At 58.7% G+C, this 21256-nt stretch overlaps 1 protein-coding gene across 1 annotated transcript in view; it reads left to right on the top strand.

Annotated features, from left to right (window-relative positions):
- The window catches only part of LOC107307530 (ryanodine receptor 1-like), a 33529-nt gene extending 12708 nt beyond the window's left edge, over positions 1-20821 (top strand). The window contains exons 13-33 of the mRNA XM_085534879.1: positions 48-62; positions 1078-1248; positions 2180-2239; positions 3274-3411; positions 4065-4177; positions 5485-5581; positions 5676-5782; positions 6551-6602; positions 7022-7099; positions 7194-7293; positions 8452-8531; positions 9162-9238; positions 9931-10004; positions 11749-11766; positions 14281-14361; positions 14464-14552; positions 15281-15409; positions 17433-17537; positions 17810-17839; positions 18298-18379; positions 20580-20821. Of these exons, the coding sequence (XP_085391005.1) occupies positions 48-62; positions 1078-1248; positions 2180-2239; positions 3274-3411; positions 4065-4177; positions 5485-5581; positions 5676-5782; positions 6551-6602; positions 7022-7099; positions 7194-7293; positions 8452-8531; positions 9162-9238; positions 9931-10004; positions 11749-11766; positions 14281-14361; positions 14464-14552; positions 15281-15409; positions 17433-17537; positions 17810-17839; positions 18298-18379; positions 20580-20821 (1938 nt within the window). The remainder of the gene's footprint in view (positions 1-47; positions 63-1077; positions 1249-2179; positions 2240-3273; positions 3412-4064; positions 4178-5484; positions 5582-5675; positions 5783-6550; positions 6603-7021; positions 7100-7193; positions 7294-8451; positions 8532-9161; positions 9239-9930; positions 10005-11748; positions 11767-14280; positions 14362-14463; positions 14553-15280; positions 15410-17432; positions 17538-17809; positions 17840-18297; positions 18380-20579) is intronic.
- Positions 20822-21256: the final 435 nt, after the last annotated feature.

Genomic DNA, 21256 nt, shown 5'->3' with positions numbered 1-21256 from the left:
AACACTGTCTCTTCTCTCCTGCCCTTCGCTGTGGGTTCTGTCATCAGTCCGGAGACGGCCAGGTTAGCAGGGTCACACTATGGGGGCACACGCTGGGACCCCAAAGACCCCATAGATCCAGCCCTATAGGGTCACCTCAGCCCCTATGAGACCCCATAGATCCAGCCCTATAGGGTCACCTCAGCCCCTATGGAACCCCATAGATCCAGCCCTATGGGGTCACCTCAGCCCCTATGAGACCCCATAGATCCAGCCCTATGGGGTCACCTCAGCCCCTATGGGACCCCATAGATCCAGCCCTATGGGTTTACCTCAGCCAGGCCTTATGGGGACCCCACAGCCCTATAGCTTTGGGGTCATGGCCCCTCTGACCCCATAGCATTGGGGTGGGGGTCTCACTTTGGGGTTCCTCCCCATTGCTGTCCCCATTGCTGTCACCCTATGGCTGTAGGATGGGGGTCTTGGCCCTGAGCTCACCCCATGCTGTGGGGCCGATGTCCCCCCATACTGGCTCTGCTGTCCCCCCATTGGCTCAGATCTCCCCCAGCTGTCCCCCCATTGGCTCTCATATCACCCTGCTGTCCCCCTGTTGGCTCTGCTGTCCCCCCATTGGCTCAGATCTCCCCCTGCCGTCCCCCCATTGGTTCTCATATCCCCCTGCTGTCCCCCCATTGGCTCTGCTCTCCCCCAGCTGTCCCCCCATTGGCTCAGATCCTCCCCTGCTCTCCCCTCATTGGCTGTGCTCTCCCCATGCTCTCCCCCCATTGGCTGTGCTCTCCCCGTGCTCTCCCCCCATTGGCTCTCATATCCCCCAGCCGTCCCCCTATTGGCTCAGATCTCCCCCCATTGGCTGTGCTCTCCCCCAGCTGTCCCCCCATTGGCTGTACTCTCCCCGTGCTCTCCCCCCATTGGCTGTGCTCTCCCCCAGCTGTCCCCCCATTGGCTGTGCAGTCCCCATGCTCTCCCCCCATTGGCTGTGCTCTCCCTGTTCTCTCCCCCCATTGGCTGTGCTCTTCCCCCATTGGCTGTGCTCTCCCCGTTCTCTCCCCCCATTGGCTGTTTCTCCCCCGTTATCAGGGTGGGGGCTCGGAGCAGGAGCGCACCAAGAAGAAGCGCCGCGGTGACCGTTACTCGGTGCACACGTCACTGATTGTGGCCACCCTGAAGAAGATGCTGCCCATCGGCCTCAACATGTGCAGCCCCAGCGACCAGGAGCTCATCGCGCTGGCCAAGAGCCGATACGCCATGGTGGGGCAATATAGGGATATATAGGGACATATAGGGATATATGGGATATATAGGGACCTATGGGGCTGCCCATCGGCCTCAACATGTGCAGCCCCACCGACCAGGAGCTCATCGCACTGGCCAAGAGCCGATACGCCATGGTGGGACATATGGGGATATATGGGATATATAGGGATATATGGGGGTATATAGGGATATATAGGGACCTATGGGGCTGCCCTCCATCCCAATGCATGTGCGCGCCCACCGACCAGGAGCTCATCGCGCTGGCCAAGAGCCGATACGCCATGGTGGGACATATAGGGATATATGGGATATATAGGGGCATATGGGGACATATAGGGGCATATGGGATATATAGGGATATATAGGGACCTATGGGGCTGCCCTCCATCCCAATGCATGTGCGCGCCCACCGACCAGGAGCTCATCGCGCTGGCCAAGAGCCGCTACGCCATGGTGGGCCATATGGGGATATATGGGATATATAGGGGCATATGGGGACATATAGGGGCATATAGGGACCTATGGGGGTATATAGGGGTATATGGGGACATATGGGGGCATATAGGGACCTATGGGGCTGCCCTCCATCCCAATGCATGTGCACCCCCACCGACCAGGAGCTCATCGCACTCGCCAAGAGCCGCTACACCATGGTGGGGCATATAGGACATATAGGGGCATATGGGGGCCTATGGGACATATAGGGACATATAGGGGCATATAGGGACCTATGGGACATATAGGGACCTATGGGGGCATATAGGGACATATAGGGACCTATGGGGGGATATAGGGACCTATGAGACATATAGGGGCATATAGGGACCTACGGGACATATGGGGACATATGGGACATATAGGGACCTATGGGGGCACATAGCAGTGGGGCGGCCATTGAGGTGCTCTGTCCCCTTTCTCCCCATAGAAGGACACTGACGAGGAGGTTCGGGAGTGCCTGAATAACAACCTGCACCTGCAGGGCAAGGTGAGGGGGGGCAGCAATGGGACCCCAATGGGACCCCAAAGTGACCCCAAAGTGCCCCAATGTATCCCAATGAGTCCCCAAATCTCTAACCCCCCCCTTGACCCCTTAAACCCTGACCCCAAACCCCCCCCAGACCCCATATCCCCTCCTCTGACCCCATAACCCCCCACTGACCCCATAACCCCACCCAGCCCCATAACCCCCCCATTGACCCCATAACCCCCCTGACCCCATAACCCCCCCACTGACCCCATAACTGCCCCCATAGTGTGAGAACTCGTCGTCCATGCGCTGGCAGCTGATAACCCCCCCCAACCCCATAACCCCCCCCAGCCCCGTAATCCCCCCCCAACCCCATAACCCCCCCATTGACCCCATAACTCCCCCCATAGTGTGAGAACTCATCGTCCATGCGCTGGCAGCTGATAACATCCCCGATCCCATAACCCCCCCCGAACCCATAACCCCCCTGACCCCATAACCCCCCTGACCCCATAACCACCCCCCCAACCCCTTATCCCCCCATTGACCCCATAACTCCCCCCAGAGTGTGAGAATTCATCGTCCATGCGCTGGCAGCTGATAACACCCCCGATCCCATAACCCCCCCCCAACCCCATAACTCCCCTCAACCCCATAACCCCCCCATTGACCCCATAACTCCCCCCATAGTGTGAGAACTCGTCGTCCATGCTCTGGCAGCTGATAACACCCCCAACCCCATAACCCCGCCCCCGACCCCATAACCCCCCTGACCCCATAATCCCCCCAACCCCATAACCCCCCCCACCCCATAACCCCCCCACTGACCCCATAACTGCCCCCATAGTGTGAGAACTCGTCGTCTATGAGCTGGCAGCTGATAAGCCCCCCAACCCCATAACCCCCCTGACCCCATAACCCCCCCGACCCCATAACCCCCCCGACCCCATAACCCCCCTGACCCCATAACCCCCCCGACCCCATAACCCCCCTGACCCCATAACCCCCCCAACCCCATAACCCCCCCACTGACCCCATAACTGCCCCCATAGTGTGAGAACTCGTCGTCCATGCGCTGGCAGCTGGCTCTGTACCGGGCAATGGCCGGACGGGCCGAGGACTCGGACAGCCCCGAAAAGATCGTCAGGAGGGTCCAGGAGGTGTCGGCTGTGCTCTATCACCTGGAGCAGGTGGGGGGCCATGGGGGGGTGGGGATATGGGGGATTGAGGGGTCCTGGGGGGGATTGAGGGGTCCTGGGGGGAGATATGGGGGGATTGAGGGGTCCTGGGGGGGATTGAGGGGTCCTGGGGGGGATTGAGGGGTCCTGGGGGGAGATATGGGGGGATTGAGGGGTCCTGGGGAGGGATAGGGGGGGAATGAGGGGTCTTGGGGGGATATAGGGGGGATTGAGGGATCCTGGGGGGGGATGTATGGGGGGTTGGGGGGCAATTGAGGGGTCCTGGGGGGTGGATAGGGGGGATTGAGGGGTTCTGGGGGGAGATATGGGGGGTTTTGGGGGGAATTGAGGGGTCCTGGGGGGGATATAGGGGGGATATAGGGGGGGGATTGAGGGGTTCTGGGGGGAGATATGGGGGGTTTTGGGGGGGGAATTGAGGGGTCCTTGGGGGGCAGATGGGGGGGATATATGGGGGTTGGGGGGGATTGAGGGGTCTAGGGAGGGATGTTGGGGGGACTGAGGGGGGAGGAGGGAGTCTTGGGGGGGATGTATTGAGGGTTGGGGGGGATTGAGGGGTCCTGGGGGGGTGTATGGGGTCCTTGGGGGTCCCTGGGGGTCCTTGGGGTTCCCTTTAGGTGTGACCCCATTGCCTTCCCCCCCATAAGACGGAGCACCCCTACAAGTCCAAGAAGGCCGTGTGGCACAAGCTGCTGTCCAAGCAGCGGCGCCGAGCCGTGGTCGCCTGCTTCAGGATGACGCCGTTATACAACCTGCCCAGGTGGGGCTGGGGGCAAAGGGGGATTGGGGGGGAACTGGGAGGAACTGGGGGGAACTGGGGGGAACTGGGACCTAATTGGGATCCAACAACTGGGGGGAACTGGGATCCAACTGGGATCTGACTGGGAATAACGGGGATCTATCTGGGATCCAACTGGGATCCAATTGGGATCCAACCGGGATCCAACCGGGATCCAACCGGGATCCAACTGGGATCCAACTGGGATCTATCTGGGATCCGACTGGGATCTGACCGGGATTCAACTGGGATCCAATTGGGATCTAACTGGGATCTATCTGGGATCCAACTGGGATCCAACTGGGATCTATCTGGGATCCAACTGGGATCTATCTGGGATCCGACTGGGATCTGACTGGGATTCAACTGGGATACAACCGAGATCCAACTGGGATCCAACCGGGATCCAACCGGGATCCGACTGGGATCCAACCGGGATCTAACTGGGATCCAACCGGGATCCAACCGGGATCTAACCGGGATCCAACCGGGATCCAACCGGGATCCAACCGGGATCTAACTGGGATCCAACCGGGATCCAACCGGGATCTAACCGGGATCCAACCGGGATCTAACCGGGATCCAACCGGGATCCAACTGGGATCCAACTGGGATCCAACCGGGATCTGACTGGGATCCAACTGGGATCCAACTGGGATCCAACCGGGATCTAACTGGGATCCGACTGGGATCCAACCGGGATCCAACCGGGATCCAACCGGGATCCAACTGGGATCCAACTGGGATCCAACCGGGATCCAATTGGGATCTAACCGGGATCCAATTGGGATCCAACCGGGATCCGACCGGGATCCAACCAGGATCCAACTGGGATCCAACTGGGATCTATCTGGGATCCAACTGGGATCTGACCGGGATCCAACTGGCATCCAACTGGGATCTAACTGGGATCCAACTGGGATCCAATTGGGATCTAACTGGGATCCAACTGGCATCCAACCGGGATCCAATCGGGATCCAATCGGGATCCAACTGGGATCTAACTGGGATCTAACCGGGATCCAACCGGGATCCAACTGGGATCCAACTGGGATCCGACTGGGATCCGACTGGGATCCAATCGGGATCCAACCAGGATCCGACCGGGATCCGACCGGGATCCGACTGGGATCTAACTGGGATCCAACCGGGATCCAACCGGGATCCGACTGGGATCTGACTGGGATCCAACTGGGATCCAACCGGGATCTGACTGGGATCTAACTGGGATCTAACCGGGATCCAACTGGGATCCAACTGGGATCTAACTGCCCCCCCCCCCCTTTAAGGCACCGTGCGTGCAATATGTTCCTGGAGGCCTACAAGCTGCAGTGGCTGGTGACAGAGGAGCATCCCTTTGAGGACCGCATGATCGACGACCTGGCGGTGGGTGTGGGGCTGCCCCATAGGGCCGGGGGGGTCTTATGACTTGGGGGGGGGTCTATAGGGTCGGCCCAATGTTGAGGTGTGGGCCCCATAGAAATCGGGGGAGGAGGAAGAGGAGGAGGAGGAGGAGAAGGACAAGAAGCCGGACCCGCTGCATCAGCTCATCCTGCACTTCAGCCGCACCGCGCTGACCGAGAAGAGGTGGGACCCCCACCCCAATTAAAAGGGGGGGAGACCCGGCACAGTGTGGGACCCCCACCCCAATTAAAAGGGGGGGAGACCCAGCACAGTGTGGGACCCCCACCCCAATTAAAAGGGGGGAGACCCCCAGCACAGTGTGGGACCCCCACCCCAATTAAAAGGGGGGGAGACCCGGCACAGTGTGGGACCCCCACCCCAATTAAAAGGGGGGGAGACCCCCAGCACAGTGTGGGACCCCCACCCCAACTAAAAGGGGGGAGACCCCCACCCCATTGTGGGACCCCCACCCAAATTAAAAGGGGGGAGAGACCCCCAGCACAGTGTGGGACCCCCACCCCATTGTAGGGACCCCATCCCATCGTGGGACACCACCTCATTGTGGGATCCCCATCCTAGAGTGGGACCCCCACCCCATCTTACAACCTCCACCCCATTGTGCCACCCCCACCCCACCATGGGACCCCCCACCCCATTGTAGGGACCCCCACCCCAATGTGGGACCCCCACCCCATCATGGGACACCCATCCCTTTGTGGGACCCCACCCCATTATAGGGACCCCCAACCCTTTTTGCAACCCCCACCCTATCATGGAATCCCACCCCATTGTGGGACCACCATCCCAGTGTGGGACCCCCACCCCATTATAGGGACCCCACCCCATTGTGTGACCCCTACCCCCAGAGAAAAAGAGGGTGGGGGGTGGGGGGGTGTGTGACCCCCAAGTGGGGGTCTGCCCCACTGAGCCCACCCTGCTTCTGCCCCACAGCAAGTTGGAGAAGGACCACCTGTACATGGCGTACGCGGGGATTATGGCCAAGGTGGGACCCCCACCCCATTGTGGGACCCCCACCCCATCATGGGACCCCCACCCCATTGTGGGACCCCATCATGGGACCTCCACCCCATCATGGGACCTCCACCCTGTTGTGGGACCCCCAACCCATTGTGGGACCCAATTTTGGGACCCCTACCCCATCATGTAACCCCACTGTGGGACCCCTATCCCATTGCTGGACCCCTTTGTGGGACCCCCAACCCATTGTGGGACCCCCACCTCATTGTGGGACCCCCCACCCCATTGCAGGACCCCTTTGTGGGACCCCCCACCTCATTGTGGGACCCCCACCCCATCATGGGACCCCCACCGCATTGTGGGACCCCCACCCCATTGTGGGACCTCTTTGTGGGACCCCTACCCCATTGTGGGACCCCCACCCCATTGTGCCCCTCCCCACAGAGCTGTCACATTGAAGAAGAAGAAGCAGAAGAGAAGGAGGAGGAGAAGGAGGAGGAGGACCCGGAGGATTCATTTGAGGTGGGTGGGGGTCCCACAATGGGGGTCCCATGATGGGGTGGGGGGGGGGGTCTCTCTGCCCCACAGCCCCCCCCCCCACATTGTGCCCCCTTAGGAGAAGGAGATGGAGAAGCAGAAGCTGCTGTACCAGCAGTCCAGGCTGCACAACAGGGGAGCAGCTGAGATGGTGCTGCAGATGATCAGCGCCTGTAAAGGTGGGGAGGGGTCCCGGGTGGGGGGGGGGTCCTAAAATGAGGGGACCTTTGGGGGATGGGGGGGGGACAAATAGGGAGTCCAGGTAAAGTGGGGGTCTGGGATCACATATGGGGGTCTAGGGTTACATATAGGGGGTCTGGGGGTGCACATTGGGGGTCTAGGGTCACATATGGGGGTCTGAGGGTACCCAAAATGGGGGTCTGGGGGCACAAAAGGGGGGTCTGGGGGTGCTCATGGGGGTCTGGGGTCACATATGGGGGTCTGGGGATGCACATATGGGGGTCTGGGGGTGCACATTGGGGGTCTAGGGTTACATATGGGGGTCTGGGGGCACTTACGGGGGTCTGGGGGTACCCAAAGTGGGGGTCTGGGGTCACTTATGGGGATCTGGGGGTGCACGTTGGGGGTCTAGGGTTACATATGGAGGTCTTGGGGCACTTATGGGGGTCTGGAGGTACCCAAAGTGGGGGTCTGGGGGCACAAAATGGGGGTCTGTGGGTGCCCATGGGGGTCTGGGGTCACATATGGTGGTCTGGGGGTGCATGTTGGGGGTCTGGGGTCACATATAAGGGCCTGGGGGTGCACATATGGGGGTCTGGGGGTGCACATTGGGGGTCTAGGGTTACATATGGGGGTCTGGAGGCACTTACGGGGGTCTGGGGGTACCCAAAGTGGGGGTCTGGGGGCACATATGGGGGTCTGGGGGTGCACATTGGGGGTCTAGGGTTACATATGGGGGTCTGGGGGTGCATGTTGGGAGTCTGGGGGCACAAAAGGGGGGTCTGGGGGCACATATGGGGGTCTGGGGGTGCACATTGGGGGTCTAGGGTCACATATGGGGGTCTGGGGGCACTTACGGGGGTCTGGGGGTACCCAAAGTGGGGGTCTGGGGTCACTTATGGGGGTCTGGGGGTGCACGTTGGGGGTCTAGGGTTACATATGGAGGTCTTGGGGCACTTATGGGGGTCTGGAGGTACCCAAAGTGGGGGTCTGGGGGCACATATGGGAGCCTGGGGGTGCACATGAGGGTCTGGGAATGCACATTGGTGTCTGGGGTCACATATGGGGGTCACATATGTGGGTATAGGGTCCCTTATGTGGGTCTGGGGTCCCCTATGGGCTCTGTGGGGCAGCCCTGCTGACTGTGTTCCCTATAGGGGAGCGGGGGGAGATGGTTTCCTCCACGCTGAAGTTGGGGATCTCCATCCTCAATGGGGGCAACGCCGACGTGCAGCAGGTGGGTAACGTGGGGTGTCTATAGGGTGTCTATAGGGCCATAGGGTGTCTATAGGGTGTCCATAGGTGTCTATAGGGTGTCTATAGGGTGTCTATAGGGTGTCCATAGGGCCATAGGGTGCCTATAGGGTGTCCATAGGGTGCCCACAGGGTGTCCATAGGGCCATAGGGTGCCCATAGGGTGTCTATAGGGTGTCTATAGGGTACCCATAAGGTGTCTATAGGGTGTCCATACGGTACCCATAGGGTGTCTATAGGGTGCCCATAAGGTGTCTATAGGGTGTCCATAGGGTGTCTATAGGGTGCCCACTGGGTGTCCATAGGTGCCTATAGGATGTCCATAGGGCCATAGCATGCCCATAGGGTGCCCATAGGCTGTCCATAGGTGCCTGTAGGATGTCTATAGGGTGTCCACAGGGTGTCCATAGGGCATAGGGTGCCCATAGGGTGCCTATAGGATGTCCATAGGGTGCCCACAGGGTGTCCATAGTGCCATAGGGTGTCCATAGGGTGCCCATAGAGTGCTCATAGGGCCATATGGTGCCTATAGGGTGCCTATAGGGTGTCCATAGGGTGTCCATAGGGTGCCTATAGGTTGCCTATAGGGTGTCCGTCTGTCTGTCCCCTGCAGAAGATGCTGGATTACCTGAAGGAGAAACGCGAGGTCGGCTTCTTCCAGAGCGTGCAGGCGCTGATGCAGACCTGCAGGTGGGGGGGGATGGGGGTCCCAATGGGGTGGGGGTCCCATTATGATTGGGGTCTCATGGTTGGGATCCCATTATGGTGGGGGTCCCATTATGGTGAGGGTCCCATTATGGTGGGGGTCTCATTATGGTGGGGGTCCCATTATGGTGGGGGTCTCATGGTTGGGGTCCCATTATGGTTGGGGTCCCATTATGGTTGGGGTCTCGTGGTTGGGATCCCATTATAGTTGGGGTCCCGTAGTGGTTGGGATCCCATTATGGTTGGGGTCCCATTATGGTGGGGGTCTCATGGTTGGGGTCCCATTATGGTGGGGGTCCCATTATAGTTGGGGTCCCATTATGGTTGGGGTCCCATTATGGTGGGGGTCTCGTGGTTGGGATCCCATTATAGTTGGGGTCCCGTAGTGGTTGGGATCCCATTATGGTGGGGGTCTCATTATGGTTATGGGTCCCATTATGGTGGGGGTCTCATTATGATTGGGGTCTCATTATGGTTATGGGTCTCATTATGGTGGGGGTCTCATGGTGGGGGTCTCATTATGGTTATGGGTCCCATTATGGTGGGGGTCTCATGGTGGGGGTCCCATTATGGTTGGGGTCCCATTATGGTTGGGGTCCCATAGTGTTTGGGGTCCCATTATGGTGGGGGTCTCATGGTGGGGGTCCCTGACCCCTTTATCCCCCCCCCCATTTCAGCGTGCTGGACCTGAACGCGTTTGAGCGGCAGAACAAGGCCGAGGGGCTGGGGATGGTGACGGAGGAGGGGACCAGTGAGTGGGGGGGGGGGGGCTGCACCGGGACCCCCACAGTGGGAGGGGGATGGAGGGGGGGGCGGGGGGGGTCCCACTGCACTGCGCCCCCCCCCCCAAACCCCATCCCCATCTGTTCAATGTGCTGCTGGACATAAAGACCCCGTAACACCCCCAACCCTAAATAACCCCCCAGACCCTAAATAACCCCCCAGACCCTAAATAACCCCCCAGACCCTAAATCCCCCCCTGACCCTAAATACCCTCCCTTGACCCTAAATCCTCCTCTGACCCTAATTCCCCCCTGACCCTAAATAACCCCTTGACCCTAAGTACCCCCTTGACCCTAAATACCCCCTGACCCTAAATACCCTCCCTGACTCTAAATAACTCCCCAACCCTAAATCCTCCCCCTGACCCTAAATCCCCCCAACCCCAAATCCTCCTCTGACCCTAAATCTCCCCCTAACCCTAAATTACCCCCCTGACCCTAAATATCCCCCCCTGACCCTAAATACCCTCTGACCCTAAATACCCCCCCAACCCTAAATCCCCCTCTGACCCTAAATCCCCCCTGACCCTAAATCCCCCTGACCCTAAATCCCCCCTGTCCCTAAATAACCCCCCGACCCTAAATCCCCCCTGACCCTAAATCCCCCTGACCCTAAATCCCCCCCCGACCCTAAATCCCCCTCTGACCCTAAATCCCCCCTGACCCTAAATCCCCCCTCTGACCCTAAATAACCCCCCCGACCCTAAACAGCCCCCCTGACCTTATATCCCCCCATTGACCCTAAATCCCCCCCTGACCCTAAATCCCCTCTGATCCTAAATCTCCCCCTGACCCTAAATCCCCCCTCTGACCCTAAATCCCCTCTGATCCTAAATCCCCCCTGACCCTAAGTACCCTCCCTGACCCTAAATCTCCTCTGACCCTAAATCCCCCTGACCCTAAACACCCCCCCTGACCTTATATCCCCCCCCTGACCCTAAATAACCCCCTGACCCTAAATCCCCCCTGACCCTAAATCCCCCTGACCCTAAATCCCCCCCTGACCCTAAATCCCCCTGACCCTAAATCCCCCCTGACCCTAAATCCCCCTGACCCTAAATCCCCCTGACCCTAAATCCCCCCCTGACCCTAAATCCCCCTGACCCTAAATCCCCCCCTGACCCTAAATCCCCCTGACCCTAAATCCCCCCTGACCCTAAATCCCCCCTGACCCTAAATCCCCCTGACCCTAAATCCCCCCCTGACCCTAAATCCCCCTGACCCTAAATCCCCCCCTGGCCCTAAATCCCCCTGACCCCAAATAACCCGCTGACCCCAAATCCTCCTCTGACCCTAAATCCCCCTCTGACCCTAAATCTCCCCTGACCTTATATCCCCCCATTGACCCTAAATCCCCCCTGACCCTAAATCCCCCCTGACCCTAAATCCCCCTGACCCTAAATCCCCCTGACCCTAAATCCCCCCTGACCCTAAATCCCCCTGACCCTAAATCCCCCTGACCCTAAATCCCCCCTGACCCTAAATCCCCCCTGACCCTAAATCCCCCTGACCCTAAATCCCCCTGACCCTAAATCCCCCCTGACCCTAAATCCCCCTGACCCTAAATCCCCCTGACCCTAAATCCCCCCTGACCCTAAATACCCCCTGACCCTAAATCCCCCTGACCCTAAATCCCCCTGACCCCAAATAACCCGCTGACCCCAATGCTCACCTCCTCTCTCCCCTTCTCTCCCATCCCGGTCCCGTCGGCAGTCATCAGCCGTGAGAACGGTAATTCATTACCCCATAATTGTGGGGTCTGTAGGGTCGGGGTCCTATAGGGCTGCCTTTATAGGGCCGCCTTTGTAGGGCTGAGGGGCTGTAATGGGGTCTGTAGGGCTGGAGGGTCCTAAAAGGTGGCTGTAGGGTCTGTAGGGTGTGGGGTGTTGTTATAGGGTCTGTAGGGTGTGGGGTGTTGTTATAGGGTCTGTAGGGTGTGGGGTGTTGTTATAGGGTCTGTAGGGTGTTGCTATGGGGTCTATAGGGTGTGGGGTGTTGTTATAGGGTCTGTAGGGTGTGGGGTGTTGTTATAGGGTCTGTAGGGTGTGGGGTATTGTTATAGGGTCTGTAGGGTATGGGGTGTTGCTATGGGGTCTGTAGGATTTGGGGTATTGTTATAGGGTTTCTAGGGTGTGGGGTGTTGCTATAGGGTCTGTAGGGTGTGGGGTGTTGTTATGGGGTCTATAGGGTGCAGGAGGTTGCTGTGGGCTCTGTTATGGGGTGCTGTTATAGGGTCTGGGCTCTGTTATGGGGTGCTGTTATAAGGTCTGGGCTCTGTTATGGGGTGCTGTTATAAGGTCTGGGCTCTGTTATGGGGTGCTGTTATAAGGTCTGGGCTCTGTTATGGGGTGCTGTTATAGGGTCTGTGGGCTCTGTTATGGGGTGCCGTTATAGGGTCTGGGCTCTGTTATGGGGTGCCGTTATAGGGTCTGTGGGCTCTGTTATGGGGTGCCGTTATAGGGTCTGGGCTCTGTTATGGGGTGCTGTTATAGGGTCTGTGGGCTCTGTTATGGGGTGCTGTTATAGGGTCTGGGCTCTGTTATGGGGTGCTGTTATAAGGTCTGGGCTCTGTTATGGGGTGCTGTTATAAGGTCTGGGCTCTGTTATGGGGTGCTGTTATAGGGTCTGTGGGCTCTGTTATGGGGTGCCGTTATAGGGTCTGGGCTCTGTTATGGGGTGCTGTTATAGGGTCTGTGGGCTCTGTTATGGGGTGCTGTTATAGGGTCTGGGCTCTGTTATGGGGTGCCGTTATAGGGTCTGGGCTCTGTTATGGGGTGCTGTTATAGGGTCTGGGCTCTGTTATGGGGTGCTGTTATAGGGTCTGTGGGCTCTGTTATGGGGTGCTGTTATAGGGTCTGTGGGCTGTTATGGGGTGCTGTTATAGGGTCTGGGCTCTGTTATGGGGTGCTGTTATAAGGTCTGTGGGCTCTGTTATGGGGTGCTGTTATAGGGTCTGTGGGCTGTTATGGGGTGCTGTTATAGGGTCTGGGCTCTGTTATGGGGTGCTGTTATAGGGTCTGTGGGCTCTGTTATGGGGTGCTGTTATAGGGTCTGTGGGCTGTTATGGGGTGCTGTTATAGGGTCTGTGGGCTCTGTTATGGGGTGCCGTTATAGGGTCTGTGGGCTGTTATGGGGTGCTGTTATAGGGTCTGTGGGCTCTGTTATGGGGTGCCGTTATAGGGTCTGGGCTCTGTTATGGGGTGCTGTTATAGGGTCTGGGCTCTGTTATGGGGTGCCGTTATAGGGTCTGTGGGCTGTGGGTGTCCCCTGCATGTCCGTCCCCTCCTGTCCCCCCCCCCCAATTCTAACCCCGCTGCCACCCCGGGCCGTCCCTGTGCCGTCCCCATTGTGTGTCCCCATAGCGATGTGGGGTGACCCCACGGGGTGTCCCTGTGCCCCACAGCGTCACCCCATAACGGCCCCATACACCCCATATCCCCCATACACCCCATACCCCCCATATACCCCACATCCCTCATATCCCTCCATTCACCCCATACCCACCACATCCCCCCAATACACCCCATATACCCCACATCCCCCATATCCCCCCTTACACCCCATATCCTCCATATCCCCCCATACACCCCATATCCCCCGACACCTCCCACATCCCCCCTTATCCCCCATATCCCCCCATACACCCCACATCCCCCATATCCCCCCATACACCCCATATCCGCCATACACCCCACATCCCCCATATACCCCATACACCCCATACCCCCCATATACCCCACATCCCTCATATCCCTCCATTCACCCCATACCCACCACATCCCCCCATATCCCCTCATACGCCCCCATATCCCCTATATCCTCCCATACACCCCACATCCCCCCAATACACCCTATATCCCCCATATGCCCCCATACACCCCATATCCCCCACATTCCCCCATATCCCCCCATACACCCCATACCCACCATATACCCCACATCCCCCATATCCCCCATACACCCCATATCCCCCCATATCCTCCCATATGCCCCACATCCCCCATATCCCCCATACATCCCATATCCCCCATATACCCCCCACCCCCCTTATACCCCCATATCCCCCCATACACCCTATATCCCCCCATACACCCCACATGCCCCATATCCCCCATACACCCCATATCCCCCATACACCCCACATCCCCCATATCCCCCCATACACCCCATATCCCCCATATCCCCCCATACACCCCACATCCCCCATATACCCCCCACCCCCCTTATCCCCCCGTATCCCCCCAGGGGAGAAGGTGATGTCAGACGACGAGTTCACCCAGGATTTGTTCCGGCTGCTGCAGCTGCTTTGTGAGGGGCACAACAACGGTACGGCACCATCCTATAGGGCCTATGGGGCAGCTGTGGGGCAGCTATGGGGCAGCTATGGGGCAGCTATGGGGCTGTAACCCCCCTATATCCCCCTCAAAGACTTCCAGAACTACCTCCGCACGCAGACGGGCAACACCACCACCATCAACATCATCATCTGCACCGTGGATTATCTGCTGCGCCTTCAGGTGGGGCTGACCCCATAACAGCCCCCATAACCCCATAACAGCCCCCATAACCCCATAACCTGACCCCATAACCCCATAACCTGACCCCATAACCCCATAACAGCCCCATAACCCCATAACCTGACCCCATAACCCCATAACAGCCCCCATAACCCCATAACCTGACCCCATAACCCCATAACAGACCCATAACCCCATAACCTGACCCCATAACCCCATAACCTGACCCCATAACCCTCCCCATAACCCCATAACCTGACCCCATAACCCCATAAGCCCTCCCCATAACCCAACCCCATAACCCCATCACCCCCCCATAACCCCACCCATAACCCTATATCCTAACCCCATAACACCCCCTGTAACCCAACCCCATAACCCAACCCCATAACCCCATAACCCAACCCCTTAACCCAGCCCCATAACCCCATAACCCAACCCCATAACCCAGCCCCATAACCTCATAACCCCATAACCCCATAACCCAGCCCCATAACCCAACCCCATAACCCAACCCCATAACCCCATAACCCCATAACCCAGCCCCATAACCCCATAACCCAACCCCATAACCCCATAACCCCACCCATAACCCCATAACCCAACCCCATAACCCCATAACCCCACCCATAACCCCATAACCCCATAACCCAGCCCCATAACCCAGCCCCATAGCCCCATAACCCCATAACCCCATAACCCCATATAGCTGCCGTCCCGCCCCATAGGAGTCCATCAGCGATTTCTATTGGTACTACTCGGGGAAGGACGTCATTGACGAGCAGGGGAAGCGCAACTTCTCCAAGGCCATGGCCGTGGCCAAGCAGGTCTTCAACAGCCTCACGGAGTACATACAGGTCAGGGGGGGGCCATGGGGGTCCCCAATGTCCCCATATGTCCCCATATGGCCCCATATATCCCCAGTGTCCCCATATGTCCCTATATGTCCCCATATGTCCCCAAGGTCCTTGAAGGTCCCCAAGGTCCTTCAATGTCCCCCAATGCCATCGGACCTCTCCAAGGTCCTGAACTCCAAAGGGTTCAGATGCCCCTGGGTGTCCCCAATGTCCCCATATCCAAGGAACCCCAATGTCCCCAGTGTCCCCATATCTAGGGGACCCCAATGTCCCCAATGTCCCTATATGTCCCCAAGGTCCTTGAAGGTCCCCAATGCCATTGGATCTGTCCAAGGTCCTGAACTCCAAAGGGTTCTGATGCCCCTGGGTGTCCCTCTGTGTCTTGGGGTGTCCCCAAGGACCCCATATCCAGGGGACCCCAATGTCCCCATATCCCCCCCATATCCCCCCCATATCCCCCCATATCCCCCATATCCCCCATATCCCCCCCATATCCCCCCCATATCCCCCATATCCCCCCTATTCCCCCTCATATCCCCCCCATATCCCCCCATATCCCCCCCATATCCCCCTATATCCCCCCATATCCCCATAATCCCCCCATATCCCCCCCATATCCTCCCATATCCTCCCATATCCCCCCCATATCCCCCCATATCCCCCCATATCCCCCCTATATCCCCCCATATCCCCCCATATCCCCCCATATCCCCCCCATATCCCCCCATATCCCCCCATATCCCCCCATAACCCCCCATCCCCCCATATCCCCCCATATCCCCCCCATATCCCCCCATATCCCCTTATATCCCCCCTATATCCCCCCTATATCCCCCCATATCCCCCCCATATCCTCCCATATCCCCCCCTATTCCCCCTATATCCCCCCATATCCCCCCATATCCCCCCCATATCCCCCCCATATCCCCCCATATCCCCCCATACCCCCCCATACCCCCCCCATATCCTCCCATATCCCCCCCTATCCCCCCTATATCCCCCCATATCCCCCCTATATCCCCCCATATCCCCCCCATATCCCCCCATATCCCCTCCCATCCCCCCCATATCCCCCCATATCCCCCCCATATCCCCCCATATCCCCCCATATCCCCCCATATCCCCCCCATATCCCCCCCATATCCCCCCATATCCCCCCATATCCCCCCCATATCCCCCCATATCCCCCCCATATCCCCCCATATCCCCCCCATATCCCCCCCATATCCCCCCATATCCCCCCATACCCCCCCATACCCCTCCATATCCACCCCATATCCCCCCATATCCACCCCATATCCCCCCATATCCCCCCTATATCCCCCCTATCCCCCCATATCCACCCCATATCCCCCTATATCCCCCCATATCCCCCTATAGGACCCCCATAACCCCTTATATCCCCTTTATATCCCCCCATATCCCCCCCATATCCCCCTATATCCCCCCATATCCCCCTATAGGACCCCCATAACCCCTTATATCCCCTTTATATCCCCCCATATCCCCCCCGTATCCCCCCATATCCCCCCCATATCCCCCCCATATCCACCATATCCCCCATATCCCCCCCATATCCCCCCCATATCCCCCTATATCCCCCCATATCCCCCCATATCCCCCCATATCCCCCCCATATCCCCCCATATCCCCCTATATCCCCCCATATCCCCCCCATATCCCCATAATCCCCCCATATCCCCCCCATATCCTCCCATATCCCCCCCTATCCCCCCTATATCCCCCCATTTTCTTCCATATCCCCCCCATATCCCCCCATATCCCCCCATATCCCCCCATATCCCCCCCATATCCCCCCCATATCCCCCCATATCCCCCTATATCCCCCCATATCCCCATAATCCCCCCATATCCCCCCCATATCCCCCCCTATCCCCCCATATCCCCCCCATATCCCCCCCATATCCCCCCATACCCCCCCATATCCCCCCTATATCCCCCCATATCCCCCCATATCCCCTATATCCCCCCCATGTCCCCCCATATCCCCCATATCCCATAGGGTCCCTGCACAGGGAACCAGCAGAGCTTGGCCCACAGCCGGTTGTGGGACGCCGTGGTGGGATTCCTGCACGTCTTCGCCCACATGATGAAGAAATTGGCTCAGGTGGGTGCCTGGATTTGGGGGGGGTCCTGAATTTTGGGGGGGGTCCTGAATTTGGGGGGGGGGGGCTGAATTTGGGGGGGAGGGAGAGCTGAATTTGGGGGGGGGGTTTGGATTTGAGCCCCCCTGCGACCCCCCAAACCCCACACTAACCCGCTGTCCCCATAGGGGAGGGGTCCCCTGTGTTGTGTCATCCCCCCCCCCCATTCTCCTTTTGCCCCCCCCCAATTTGGGGGGCTCTGCTCTGATGGAGGTTTCCATCCCAACGCTGCCAGATGGGTCGGACACCGGGACCCCGGAACGGCGTAAGGGACCCCCCCCATCCATGCCCACCCCCCACCCAACCCCCGGTCAACCCCCCCTCCCCAATTCCCACCCCCACCCCCCATCCCTGCCCAGCCCCCAACCAATCCCTACCCTCACCCCCCCCATCCCTACCCCTATCCCCCCCCATACCCCCACCCCCCCATCCCTGCCAACTGCCCCCCCCCCCCCCCCCAAATCCCTGCTCACCCCCCCCCCATCCCTACCCCCCCCCTCCCCAAGCTCAGCATGGCCACACTAACACCCCCCCCCCAGCATTGTGCCCCCCATCCCAGCCCCCCAAACCCCCCCACCTTAGTGGTCCCAGCGCTGGCTTTGCCCCCCCCCCAGGTCAGGAGGCACGGCCATCTTGTTTCCTTTTTGGGGGGGGTCTTGGTGCTGCCCCCCCCAGAGCTCACCGTGCCCCCCCACCCCTTAATTCTACCCCCCCCCCCCATAGGACTCCAGTCAGATCGGGCTGCTGAAGGAGCTGCTGGACCTGCAGAAGGACATGGTGGTGATGCTGCTGTCCCTGCTGGAGGGTGAGGACAGCGGACCCCCGGGACCCCCACCCATTATGGGGGGGGGGGGGGTCTGACCTTACATATAATGGACCCAAGCTGACCCCCACCAATTATAGGGCAGGGGGGGGTTCTGTCCTGACCCCCACCCATTATAATGGGGGGGGGGTCTGACCTCAGATTTAATAGACCCCCAGGTGACCCTCACCCATTATAGGGGGGGTCTGCCCTTACATCCAATGGACCCAAGCTGACCCCCATCCATTATAAGGGGGGGGGCTGCCCTCACATCCAATGGACCCCAGCTGACCCCCACCCATTATAGGGGGATCTGCCCAGTGACCCCCACCCATTATAGGGGGTCTAACATTACATCCAATGGACCCCTGGGACCCCCAGGTGTCCCCCCCCACAATGGGGGTCTTCAAACCCTTATACCCCCCCAGGCAATGTGGTGAACGGGACGATCGCCCGTCAGATGGTGGACATGCTGACCCCCACCCATTATAGGGGCTCTAACATTACATCCAATGGACCCCCAGGACCCCCCCCCCAACAATGGGGGTCTTCAAACCCTTCCCCCCCCATAGGCAATGTGGTGAATGGGACGATCGCCCGTCAGATGGTGGACATGCTGACCCCCACCCATTATAGGGGGTCACATCCAATGGACCCCCAGGACCCCCAGCTGTGTCCCCCCACAATGGGGGTCTTCAAACCCTCCCCCCCCACAATGGGGGTCTTCAACCCCTTATACCCCCCCAGGCAATGTGGTGAATGGGACGATTGCCCGTCAGATGGTGGACATGCTGACCCCCACCCATTACAGGGGTTCTACCCTCACATCCAATGGACCCCAGCTGTGTCCCCCCCCAGAATGGGGTCTTCAACCCCTCATACCCCCCATAGGCAATGTGGTGAATGGGACGATCGCCCGTCAGATGGTGGACATGCTGACCCCCACCCATTATAGGGGGTCTACCCTCACATCCAATGGACCCCCAGGACCCCCCCCCACAATGGGGGTCTTCAAACCCTCATATCCCCCATAGGCAATGTGGTGAACGGGACGATTGCCCGTCAGATGGTGGACATGCTGACCCCCACCCATTATAGGGGGTCTAACATTACATCCAATGGATCCTAGCTGTCTCCCCCCCACAATGGGGGTCTTCAAACCCTTATACCCCCCCAGGCAATGTGGTGAATGGGATGATAGCCCGTCAGATGGTGGACATGCTGACCCCCACCCATTATAGGGGGTCACATCCAATGGACCCCCAGGACCCCCAGCTGTATCCCCCCCCCACAATGGGGTCTTCAACCCCTCATATCCCCCATAGGCAATGTGGTGAATGGGACGATCGCCCGTCAGATGGTGGACATGCTGACCCCCACCCATTATAGGGGGTCTACTCTCAAATCCAATGGACCCCAGCTGTCCCCCCCCACAATGGGGGTCTTCAAACCCTTATACCCCCCCAGGCAATGTGGTGAATGGGACGATTGCCCATCAGATGGTGGACATGCTGACCCCCACCCATTATAGGGGGTCACATCCAATGGACCCCCAGGACCCCCAGCTGTGTCCCCCCCCACAATGGGGGTCTTCAACCCCTCATACCCCCCATAGGCAATGTGGTGAATGGGACGATCGCCCGTCAGATGGTGGACATGCTGACCCCCACCCATTATAGGGGGTCACATCCAATGGACCCCCAGGACCCCCAGCTGTGTCCCCCCCCACAATGGGGGTCTTCAACCCCTCATACCCCCCATAGGCAATGTGGTGAATGGGACGATCGCCCGTCAGATGGTGGACATGCTGACCCCCACCCATTATAGGGGGTCACATCCAATGGACCCCCAGGACCCCCAGCTGTGTCCCCCCCCCACAATGGGGGTCTTCAACCCCTCATACCCCCCATAGGCAATGTGGTGAATGGGACGATCGCCCGTCAGATGGTGGACATGCTGACCCCCACCCACTATAGGGGGTCACATCCAATGGACCCCCAGGACCCCCCCCCCACAATGGGGGTCTTCAAGCCCTCATATCCCCCATAGGCAATGTGGTGAATGGGACGATCGCCCGTCAGATGGTGGACATGCTGACCCCCACCCATTATAGGGGGGGTCTAACATTACATCCAATGGACCCCCAGGACCCCCAGGACCCCCCCCCCCACAATGGGGTCTTCAAACCCTTCTCCCCCCATAGGGAACGTGGTGAATGGGACGATAGCCCGTCAGATGGTGGACATGCTGGTGGAGTCGTCCAGTAACGTCACCATGATCCTCAAGTTCTTCGACATGTTCCTGAAGCTCCGCGACATCGTCGCCTCCGACGCCTTCAGGGACTACGTCACCGACCCCAGGGGGCTCATCTCCAAGAAGGACTTCCAGAAGGTAACGGCCAGCTATGGGGTTTCACTATTCTGGCCCTATATGGGGTCTCTATAGGGTTCCCTATATGGGGTCTCTATAGGGTTCCCTATATGGGGTCTCTATAGGGTTTCCTTTCCCTATATGGGGTCTCTATAGGGTTTCCCTGTATGGGGTCTCTATAGGGTTTCCTTTCCCTAGATGGGATCTCTATAGGGTTTCCTTTCCCTGTATGGTGTCTCTATAGGGTTTCCTTTCCCTAGATGGCATCTCTATAGGGTTTCCTTTCCCTGTATGGGGTCTCTATAGGGTTTCCTTTCCCCGTATGGGGTCTCGATTGGCTTTCCCTATATGGGGTCTCTATAGGGTTTCCCTATTCTTGCCCTATATGGGATCTCTATAGGGTTTCCCTATATGGGATCTCTATAGGGTTTCCCTATATGGCGTCTCTATAGGGTTCCCTATATGGGGTCTCTATAGGGTTCCCTATATGGGGTCTCTATAGGGTTTTCT

Source organism: Coturnix japonica, unplaced genomic scaffold (assembly GCF_054131305.1).
Source record: "Coturnix japonica strain WE unplaced genomic scaffold, WE-NBRP24 Scf103, whole genome shotgun sequence".
Classification (NCBI taxonomy): Eukaryota; Metazoa; Chordata; class Aves; order Galliformes; family Phasianidae; genus Coturnix; species Coturnix japonica.
The sequence above is the reverse complement of the archived record's forward strand: the minus strand, read 5'-3'. Positions and strand labels throughout refer to the sequence as shown.